This window comes from Squalius cephalus (genome assembly GCF_949319135.1).
Source record: "Squalius cephalus genome assembly, chromosome: 7".
In the NCBI taxonomy this organism is placed as follows: Eukaryota; Metazoa; Chordata; class Actinopteri; order Cypriniformes; family Leuciscidae; genus Squalius; species Squalius cephalus.
The window spans coordinates 27,168,031-27,179,259 of NC_137128.1; the positions used below are offsets into that span (position 1 = coordinate 27,168,031).

At 38.3% G+C, this 11,229-nt stretch overlaps 1 protein-coding gene across 1 annotated transcript in view; it reads left to right on the top strand.

Annotated features, from left to right (window-relative positions):
- Positions 1-7,325, top strand: part of pld1a (phospholipase D1a) — a 28,889-nt gene extending 21,564 nt beyond the window's left edge. The window contains exons 21-26 of the mRNA XM_079875959.1: positions 646-759; positions 2,054-2,103; positions 2,656-2,790; positions 3,852-4,005; positions 4,091-4,208; positions 5,118-7,325. Coding sequence (XP_079732085.1) covers positions 646-759; positions 2,054-2,103; positions 2,656-2,790; positions 3,852-4,005; positions 4,091-4,208; positions 5,118-5,342 — 796 coding nt within the window. The 3' untranslated portion in view covers positions 5,343-7,325. The remainder of the gene's footprint in view (positions 1-645; positions 760-2,053; positions 2,104-2,655; positions 2,791-3,851; positions 4,006-4,090; positions 4,209-5,117) is intronic.
- The last annotated feature ends 3,904 nt before the right edge of the window (positions 7,326-11,229 follow it).

Below are 11,229 nucleotides of genomic sequence, written 5' to 3' on the forward strand. Positions count from 1 at the left end.
TCCCCACTTAAAAATAGGTGCTTGACACCCCTACACATGCATATCAACACATGCCAGCAAACCCATCTTTCCTGTATATATCAATATTGCCCAGATATTAGTATAGCAAAGCTTAACTTCTTCAATGAAAGCATGTGAGATCATCAGTAAGTACCACCTTCTCCAATGCTAATGGAGTCCTGGCAACTGTTGTTCCCTGAGAAATATCTGATTTACAGGAGGCACAAGTCTCTCGCCGCTGCTGTCACGCATGCAGGCTCAGCTGCAGTGACAGGCCTGTCTTTAATGCGCTCTGACGGCTAATGAGAAGCTAGCACCTGCCACTGCACTGATGTGAGCCAGACACGGGCTGTGGGCGCACCACTCTTCATTTAGTCATTCCAGGCATTGCCCTCAATACTGAAATACTGCGCTGTTGTGTGTGCTGCAACAGTGTTGGCATGTGAGAAGAGGCATTCGTAATGACTGTATAATTATGGAGACAGCACACAGATTGAACTCAAAGATATGCTGCTAAAGAGAAATGGGTTGGAAAGGATGTTTTACCATTAATGTCAATGGAAGTGAGGGTATATGATTTAAGAATAAGCATATGTGCGTTTAAACGGGTGTATTGGGATTGATGTTTGCTGTAATTTGTCACAGGGAGAATAAAAAGTTCCGTGTGTATGTGGTGACTCCCCTGCTGCCTGGATTTGAGGGAGACATTACCACAGGTGGAGGAAATGCACTCCAGGCTGTTATGCATTTCAACTACAGGTAGGATTGCTCGGCACGTGTCTTTGAGCAACGAAAGGGCAGCACAGGTCACACACACACGTTACATCACATTATGTTGGGCAGTATAGACGAAAAAACAACTACGTTGAATCTGATCTGTGGTACAGAAACAATTTTTTACCATCCATTAACTTTTGAACAGTACATTGTATTTTTTTTCCCATTTATACTATAAGACAACATGACACTTGTAAACTGAAAATTTGTATTTGCAACACGTTTCATTTTTGTACTGTTGCGTTTCATAGTTGAAGAAAGAAAAGTAATGTGGGATGGGACTTGATTGTTTTCATCAGAATTTGATTAGATCATGTAGATGTGAAACATCTTATACTATAATTTTACAATATTATTTTCCCTGCCTAGAATACTATTAAATTACATTTTGATGAAAGAAAGTGTTTTATTTTTTTTCTGTTTTGAATAACATTTCATTTTCAGACGATGGACATTTATTAAGAGTAACACAGCAATACATGTGGTTGATGTTGTCTTGAAAACCAAATGTGTCATGCACACTGAGCCTGACTTGACTGTCTGTTTCAGTTTCTGCAGTGTCATTCATAAGTTCACAGCAGTAGTTGGTTTCCAAGTGATGCAGTTAACGCTTCTTCTTTAGTGAACTCACACATTCTCTCATCTCCTCCCCTGATTAAACTTTAATGAGTCTGACAACACGCTAAACAGCTTCACAGCTTCTTTCAACTATATCAGAGAGGAAGCACTGATCTACGAGACAAACCTGCTTTCATCCTGCAGTCAGGCATATTCATCCTCATCTCACGATAACCTTCCAATCTCGCTCTCTGCATATCATTTGGATGAAAGGAGGCATTTGTCAAAGAAAATTGTAAATGGCGCTGATGTGAGGATAATGACCCGCGTTAGACAGTGCAACCTTTGTTTCCAGTGCCAGCTTACCAATTCATTCCATTACACACGTAAAAGACACAGCCAAGTGTAAAATGCTCGTTTCACTCGTCTGGAAAGTAAATGGAAATAAGCAGTGTTTCTAAGTCGTATTAAACATGGAAAACTGCTGCAAGGTTTATTTACAGTTTTATGTTTATGTTTTAGTTACATGTTTCTTATGGGAAGGCAGGCTTACTGGTTTATTAGCTTTGTTTTTGGAAGATACCATGGCAACCAACAGAATAATGTCAAGTCATTGAGAGAACACAATGAGCTGCTATAATATTACGATAACATTTGAGAAACCATTTGTTCTCTACCTAATTATGGCCTAAATGTCTATTTTGTATTTTTTTTTTAGGACCATGAACAGAGGAGAGTTCTCCATAATCACTCAACTGAAGAAAGAAAGTAAGTCTGATTGTTTCCATCGCTCTTCTCCATCTCCTTTTTCTCTTTCTGTGTGTTGGATGTGTTAGAGAAGGAGTGATATGATGATGTGATTGTGACATTGTTTAGAACCTGACTCTGTGGTCGCAGGGAGTTCTCTTCTGTGGTTTACCACAACATTGCAACATGTAAGACTAGTGAACAAATGTTTCGAAATGTGCCAAATGGTTACATAAATACATTAAGAGGATGACAGCAGTAGGACTTGTGCCAATATTGAGTTGGGGGGGGGGGGGGGGGATTTATGAAGCTGTTGTGCTAAACTCATAGAACACCCAGTATTTCTATGACCTGCTTAAGATTTGAAATGGCAAAACTGTCAGCCTTTTTGTGTAGGGCCTTTTTCAACAAAAATACAACATTAGAGAACAAAAACAAGTGACGACAGAGGGGGAAAAAAAACAACAACATTTTTTAAGTTTTTTAACCATTTATAATAGTATGCGAGGCAATCCAAGTATACAGTGTTGTACAGTCTGAATTTCACCCGATTCTCTCTTTACACCCCCACAGTGGATGACCAATGGATGAACTACATCTCGATTTGTGGTCTGAGGACTCATGCGGAGCTGGAGGGCAGACTTGTGACTGAACTCATCTATGTTCATAGCAAGCTGCTCATTGCTGATGACAACACTGTCATTATTGGTAAGCTAACATTATTACAGTTAGCTGAAACAAATATTTAGCGTTTTTTTAATGCCTGCTTTTCTCTCTAAGTGTTGAGCAACTCACTGAGCAAGTGCATCATTTCTTTCTGGCTAGAGCCGTATACTCCCCCTTGTGGAACACTGTGGTAAATAATTTGATTTTGAAGTGTAGATGGTAAGGCTTGAGAGACCCATATATTCATTACTCTGGCAGCTAAATAGCTGGTTTTAGCATTTTTCCACTCATTTGTCATTTCCCTAAAATAATGAATTTGGAATGAGGTCAACAGACTTTTGTGTCCAAAAGAAGTGAGTTTTAATGAGGAAAATATTGTGGTCTGTGTATTTTACACATGACTGCACTGCCAGATGTGCAGTATTGACGTTTGCTCGGCAGATCTAAGCTAAGCCCTATCATCATGCCTCTGTTTTCTTACATGACTGAAAGACATCACATTTGTAAAAATAAGTTCAAATAATACTTTGTATGAGGAGCGGAAGAAATTCATAAAAGATAAGCGAGTTGTCATTTTAGATAAAGCTTTAGATTTCTGCAGAAGATACAAGAAATCCAATGAGGAAAGCCATAGATCAGGAGGAGGCAGACGGGAACATTTAGCCGCATACTGAAATTGAGTTATCTCTGATTCTGTAGGTGGAAGATTTGTGTGCTATTGAATTAAATGCCTTCGAGATCCAATCACGTATAAAACAATGAATCAAATTGAATCGCAGAGTATTAAAAAAAATCTTGTTTTCTTGCCTGTGATTATTATTTGTCTTGATATGTTCGATTAAGCGAGTCATGATCCGTGTGCGATTCCTTTTAGCAAACCCGCAGTCGAGCACATAGTGTCTTCATAGTTATTGCAATTTATGATTCAGCTCAGAATAGTTTTACCAGGAATTGTTGTAATAATTTTGTCAAATTTGATATATTTATTATTGTAATTTTTAGTTAAACTGCTTTATTTTTAGTGTCATCAGCATAAGCAAAGTCTAGTTATTGTTTATTCTTTTTCTTGTCTATTTTACATTTCAAAAACATTTTTTTTACAGGCTCTGCCAACATCAATGACCGCAGCATGTTGGGGAAGAGGGACAGCGAGGTAGCTGTGATTTTTGAGGACTCTGAAACAACGGCATCAGTGATGGACGGTCAAGAGTACCAGGCTGGCAAGTTTGCTCTGCAGCTCAGACTGGAGTGCTTCAAGTAAGATCTGATGGAAAGTTAACCATCCTAGTGTTACCAACACGACTGAATCACAGCTAAAAGTCTTTGTCTTTCCATAAACCAGAACCATTCTGGGTGCCTTTACTGATCCAACCATTGATGTCAGTGACCCCATCAGTAACGGATTCTACAAAGACGTCTGGATGAGCATTTCGGCTCGGAACGCCACCATCTACGAGAAGGTGCGTTTGATTCCTTGGGTCTTTCTCCACTCGCTCTGGGCATGTAATGGAATTAATGATGGCTACTTTCCATCTTCCTGTTTCATGGAACATTTGAATTATGATTTAGAGGTGTTGCTTGGTCATTTGTCAGATTATTGAGGTATTGCACTCAATCACCACTGAAACTCTCAGACTCAGTTGGCTGTTTGGCAGCCTCATGGCAGGCCAGTAATAATGAGGCTCAATGGAAGGACAGATCCTTATTCCGAGCCACCATTTGTAGGCTGGCAATGTGAGTTAATACCTCGCACGTCAGCCACACAACCAAATGTTTCACCCATACAATTAGAAAGCTTTAGTTTGCTCCTTAAAGTTGCAAGGTTTCCATTCCATAAAATAAAATTGAGTTTTGGAGAGTTTTTGAAAAATGAAGAGTGGAAGCCCTGTCAGAAATACTTTTGTTTTAATTTATTTTGAGTTTCTTTTTACAATTATTTTATTTAAAAAGCATTGTATTTTTATTTTATATTAAGGTTTAGTACAAACCGCTCGATTTATCATAATAACCTCCTATTATTATTTTTGGAATAAATTAATTTGTCAAATATAATTTGTATTTCTACAATGCCATCACCATCAGTAACCTAGATTTGCATAATAGACCACTTTTCATTTAAATTTTAGTAATTGTGTTATATGCATTTTTCTTTTTTTAATATTCAGCTTTAATTTATTTTTATTTCAGTTTTAGTACTTTATTTAAAATTGCAGCTTTATTTCAGGTAGCAAATGTTTTTAATCGTTTTAGTTAACAATAACAAAGCTGGACCACTTTTGCCTAAGAACAAAATGTCATGAACATAAAAAAAAAAGAATACAGTGCTTACAATTTTATCAAAATACATTTTTGATGTGGTGGCGTTGCAGGTTTTCCGCTGTCTGCCATCCAGTCTGGTGAGAAACAAACAGGAGCTCTTGAGTTTCCAGTCCAAACCAGGTCTTGATAAAGAGAAGCCTGTCAAAGCTCAGGAGCTACTGATGAAGATTAGGGGCTTCCTGGTCCAGTTCCCTCTGGACTTCCTCTGTGAGGAGAACCTCATGCCCTCAGTGGGAACCAAAGAAGCCATGGTGCCCACTGAGATCTGGACCTGATGGCACCAAATCAGAACCACAGAAAAGACAATCCGCTTCCAGCATGAAGGGGAAATAAATCACTGTGGCAGACGAAACTTTGGTTGTGAAACGCCACACCAACCAATATGAAGGCGCGAAGGATATTAAGACAAACTGCCTTAATATGTCCTTCGTCATGGAAGAAATGGACAGCTTCATATTTTTTGTATCTTTTATCAATTTTATAAATGTACATAATGATATTTTATAAGCACAGTGATTATTATGTAGTGATTTTACTATAATGTATAAATGAAAGTCACCTTTCTGAGATGCCAAACAGAAGGGCTTTTAAATAAATAATATAATTCTAATGTACATTTGATTTTTATTGTTAGAGCTGGCTCATTTGTAGAGGCACCACTCAAAATGAAGGGGCAAAATCGAGAGTGGAAGCCCTGTCAGAAATAATTTTGTCACTGGCCCATTCTTGAGCACGGTGTCCCCAGTGGAAGCGCATCCATGACAGGCTGAGAACAGTGATGTGTGTTTTCTGTCTGGTGAACCTGCTCTTAGGCCGAGTCTGCTGAGGCTTTTACTGTCCAGCTTCACTGCCTGTGTCTAAGTGCCAGCACTCTGGGGAGGCCAGACAATCTGTCTGTGAATTAAAGTGCTGAGTAACTGAGGGAAATTGTTGCTTCTCGACACCAAACATCGACGTGTGGCGTCTAATCCTACATTTTCACCCTCACAAATGTGGTACAGGTCGATTTTCACGAGTCAGCACTTGTTGCCATTTTTCACATTGTCCCTTTTCGCAGTTCCCTGTATCGTGTTTGAATATAATCAGGTCAGGCATCTTTTTAAGTTTTTGGTGGTATTTTCATGTTTAGTTTTATTTTCTTCTTTCAAACAAAGAGTACTGTATGGGAATACACTACAATGTCAAAGTTTGGGGTCGGTAAGATTTTTAAAAATCTTTTATGCTCATCTAGGCTTAATTTATTTAATCAAAAATAGTACAAACAGTGATATTTTGTAATTATTACAATTTAAAATTGTTTTCTATTTTAAAACAATTACTTCCTGTGATGGCAAAGCTGAATTTTCAGCATCAATACTATGACTATCAAAACAGTCTAGAGTGTCACATGATCCTTCTTAAATCATTCACTAATATGCTGATTTGCTGCTCAAGAAACATTTCTTATAATTATCAATGCTGAAAACAGTTGTGCTGCTTAATATTTTTGTGGAAACCATGATACTTTTTTCAGGATTTAATGAATAGAAAAAAAAGTTTATTTGAAATAAAACATTTTGTAGCATTATAAGTGTCTTTACTGTCACTCTTGATGAATTTAATGCGTCCCTGCTGAATACAAGTATTAATAAAAAATAAAATCCTACTGACCCCTTCCTTTTGAAAGGTTGTGTGTGAATATTTGTAACATTTAAGGCCTGCCAATATTACTGCCATAATGTGACGTATGTCTAAGTGAATCGGGATTCTCAATAAGAAATTTAAACCATAATGGTGGGTACACTAAAATAATTCCTAAAAAAAAAAAAAAAATTCTGTGAAATATAAAATGCTAAGCTGAATTGTTCACAATAATAGCTGAAATATGCACTGAGAAAGCAAATGGGGTCCATTTTGTTTCATGTTGGCAATTAAATTATTAATCATAACTTCTAAATCTGTTAAAATGAAAGAGATAAGAATGTTGTTTGCTCTCTTTCATGTATCACTATTTCTAAAGATTCAAGCTTTCTGCATCTGCATCTGTGCTGACAGCAAAGCCAAGCCTGAATGAATAACATGGACTTCTCAGCGAGAAACAACTCCTGTGCCACCTTTTCTAGCACATTTCATTACCGGCATGTCGTTTCTTGGTATATTAATTGTGAATTTGATAGCAAGGTGTATTTACCCCTTGGCTCCATTTCGATAATGCGTTTGCACAGAAATTTGGATTTAAGTTGCAAATAAATCCGAAAACTCTTTTAAGAAAAAAGTTGAGAATGGTTTCCTTGGGGTCTTTTACTGCAATAGCTGATCTTAAATCATATTCTAATGTTGTCTTTCTTTCCATTTTAACCCTGAAATCCAATCAAAACATGCCCTTTAGGCACCAGCGGCTGGGACAGAGGTTTAAATGTATGAGTTGTATCCTTGTGAACATTAGTTTTAACGTTGTCATATCGCAGTGGAACCGGTTCTGATCTGTGCCCAAACCTGGAAGTCTTGAAACACGGTCATTATGAAGCAATTTAAATGCAAATCTGGCCACTGGCTTGTCCCCAAACGTGCCTCATTGGAGGAGACACCTGATAGAGAGTGGCCAATGTTAATGACATCCTCTGAGTGGAATCATGTTCAGAGGTATTGAAATCAAGAGTGTAAAGAGTTGATCGATTATCTCAGTGACCTTAATGGCTTCTTATCGTTGATGGTCTAAAAGCCTCCAGCTGCTCAACACATCCAGACCTTGAGCGTTTGGTTTCTTCAAGAGCGATCCGCTCATGAGCTGTCATGCCTCACTAACCACATGTGTCATTTGAAAACAGGATCATTGTCTCAATTACTGTGTACTGTAGTTCTCTGGCATTGTGAAATGGCTCATTAAACAGATTGTCTTCTTCTGAAATGAGAAAATTTGGAATGAGAAAATCATTCTCTGGCAAATTTGCATTGATGTTTACAAGTATGCAAAGTCCATATGTTAATAATTATGCATTTTTGCACTACTCATTCTCATAATATAAACAAATACAGTATTGCTACTGAAGTCTGAGGTGATACAATATAAAGCTTTCTAATTAAAGCTGCAGTCCACAGTTTTTCCTCTTTGTCGCCATCTCTGTTCGAAATCTGCAATTGCAGTTATTCGCGGAATTATCGACTTTACGTGGGCTGTGCCTCGGCATGGCACAGAGCGGATGAATCCAATGTTTTGAGGAGAATGTGGCTGTCAGTCACCGTGCCAGTGTGGATACTGTCATTCGCAATCACAGATTCTACTTTTTGGAAGTATGACCAACATAAGAATTTTCACCGGAAAATGTCGTCTGAACAAGTAACATCCACTTTTGTTCTGACCAACTAAGGGAAAAAAGCATTGCATTAAATCGCGCTGATTAAATCTAACGATCGCTTATCATATCACGTCAAACCGTGCAAATTATACTTTGTTCTCAAATTGTTAATGTTAACAGCATCAGCATTGCGTGACTACATTTAATGCCCTTCCGATATTTATCCTTGTTTTCGCATGGGCTGGTTGAGGTCTCTTTTTTCTCCTGCAGTCCGAAGTCTTTCGCGTCTTACAGCGGGTGAATCTCCTGGTGATTGTCGTTTGAACCTTTCTGGATCCGCCATTGAATTGATGAGTTTAATTATATCAAGTGCTGCGAGAAAAGGCTATAAATCTCCACCTCCAACACCCTCACACACAATATAGCCTACTAGCCGAGACAACTTTTTGTGTACATATGTGATGTAATGATGCAAAGACATGCTCGAATTTCCCGCGGAAATCCACCAGTACCACTGGAATTAAAAACATTATTACAAGCTTACCATTTTGAATCGAGCTTTGAAGCTCGAGCAGATAGTGTTGAACACGGGCTGGTTATGTACTTGCTCAGTTTATTTTGGATAATTTTTAACCCAAAAAAGCTACGGACTGCAGCTTTAAGCAAAATCACACTAGCAAAAGTGTTACTAACAGTATGATGTTGCTTATAACACAAAAAAACAAGAAGTTAATGTAATATGGAGCAACTTGCAACACAAATTTGCAGTAATTGCGTGATGCTATCATGTCAATATGGCCCTAAATATCTGAGGAATGTTTTCAGCACCTTGTTGAATCTTTACCACGAAGAATTAAGGCAGTTCAGATATATATCTGATATATATATATTTATTACATGGCTTGGTTGAATTCTAATGTAGAATGCGGTCTGTTATTTCTTGATAACAGACCGCTGCTAAGTATAACACACCGTTGCCATGAAAAACAGAGCGTTGCTATGGACGCAGGATTCTAACCGTAGAGACGGAACGGACTATTTTCTTTAGCGGAAGCAATACAATCGTTTTTAAATCAATAAACTCCTTTTTAAATCAATATTTTGTTTCAAATTATTGATTTATTTGGTAGGTAGCCATGTAATAAGCGGGATAGTGTAGAGTGAGGCGGTTGTTATAGCGAATACAACCCCAACAGGCTGATCAGGACCCCGACGCGAAGCGGAGGCTATATGTATCCCTTACATATAGGCCTATATATGTATATATATATATGTATATATGTATATATATATATGTATATATGTATGTATATATATATATATATATATATATATATATATATATATATATATATATATATATATATATATATATATATATATATATATATATAAAGAGAGCGAGAAAGAGAGAGAGCCCCTCCCCATTCCAGGCCTTTTGAAGTAGGTGTTAGGTGTTTGCTTATTAAAGGGATAGTTCACCCAAAAATGAAAATTACCCCATGATTTACTCACCCTCAAGCCACCCTAGGTGTATATGACATTCTTCTTTCAGATGAATACAATCGGAGTTATATAAAAAAAAATGTCCAGGCTCTTCCAAGCTTTATGGCAGTGAATGGCCGTTTCTGTTTGGAAATCCATCAAAGTGCATCCATCCATGATAAAAGTAATTCACACAGCTCTGGGGGGGGTTAATAAAGGCTTTCTGAAGTGAAGTGATGTATTCGTGTTAGAAAAATATTCATATTTAAAACTTTATCGACTAAAATAACTATCTTCCGGCAGACAGCCGTATGCAAGTCGACTTACCTTAAAAGAGTAACACTTGACTATGTATGACATAGGATGTAGAAGTAGCGTAAGCTTTGACGCCTCTCGCGGTTCAAACAAACAGGGCTGGGCAACAAACTCAAGCTCCTCCGACATTTCTCTTTAAAAATTGTCGTTTTAGATTTCTAATTCGTGACTGGTGTTTTGTTTTGCTCTATCCTCTGCTCTTCCGCATTCGTCATTACGTTGTGAGTCAGGTCCAGGGGGAAAAAACTGAAGCTTCCCCTGGCGCCGCCATTGATTAGCAGACCCCCCCCCCCCCCCCCCCCCCACCTGCTGTTAGCATTCCATTTACTCCCATTCATTTTGGCGTCACTTTGACAGCGAATAACTTTACATCTGAGGCATTTAAAGACTCCATTTGTCCATTGTTTATTTCTAAAGAAACACGACAATGTATAAAAGGCTCCATTACCTTGTATCTTACGTTATGGCCCCGTAGAAGCAGTTTTTGTAAAAATAGGCTAACGATTGCATCATAACCACGCGACTCTCTGGAAATTACCGTATAGACAGGAGGAGAAGCTCGCAGTCAATCGGGGGGACGTCGAGGCATAAAGTCCGATAAAGTCAAGGGAGAAGCCCATAGAGAGTCATTAAAGAGAGCGCTATATAAATGTAACGAATTATTATTATTAAGTTGCTCCTGCTCCTAGCTCATGGACACCTCACACTCTCCGTTTCTGCAAGTTTCGGAAGGGAATGATTCAGATTTCTCTTGGCACAGCTACTAGAAGACAGACAGGTTGCTCACGTCACATCTACGTCATTAAGCTCAGTTTGAGTCTGCGCAGTACGCTCAGCCATCAGGAAGTGAGTGCTTCTAATTTGATTCACTTTTCTCCGTTGAAGTCTATGGGGTCGCTGTGTCCATTTCTTTTACTGTCTATGGTTGAATCCAATGGGGTCGCTGTGTCCATTTCTTTTACTGTCTATGGTCAGGTCAAGTCTGACCCACCTCAGCCCTTAGTATCAAAGGCGACTCGGATATTGTTTTGGTTCAGTGAAAATGAACGTGAACTTTTGCCGCCCTAAACTACGTCATTGTCATGAC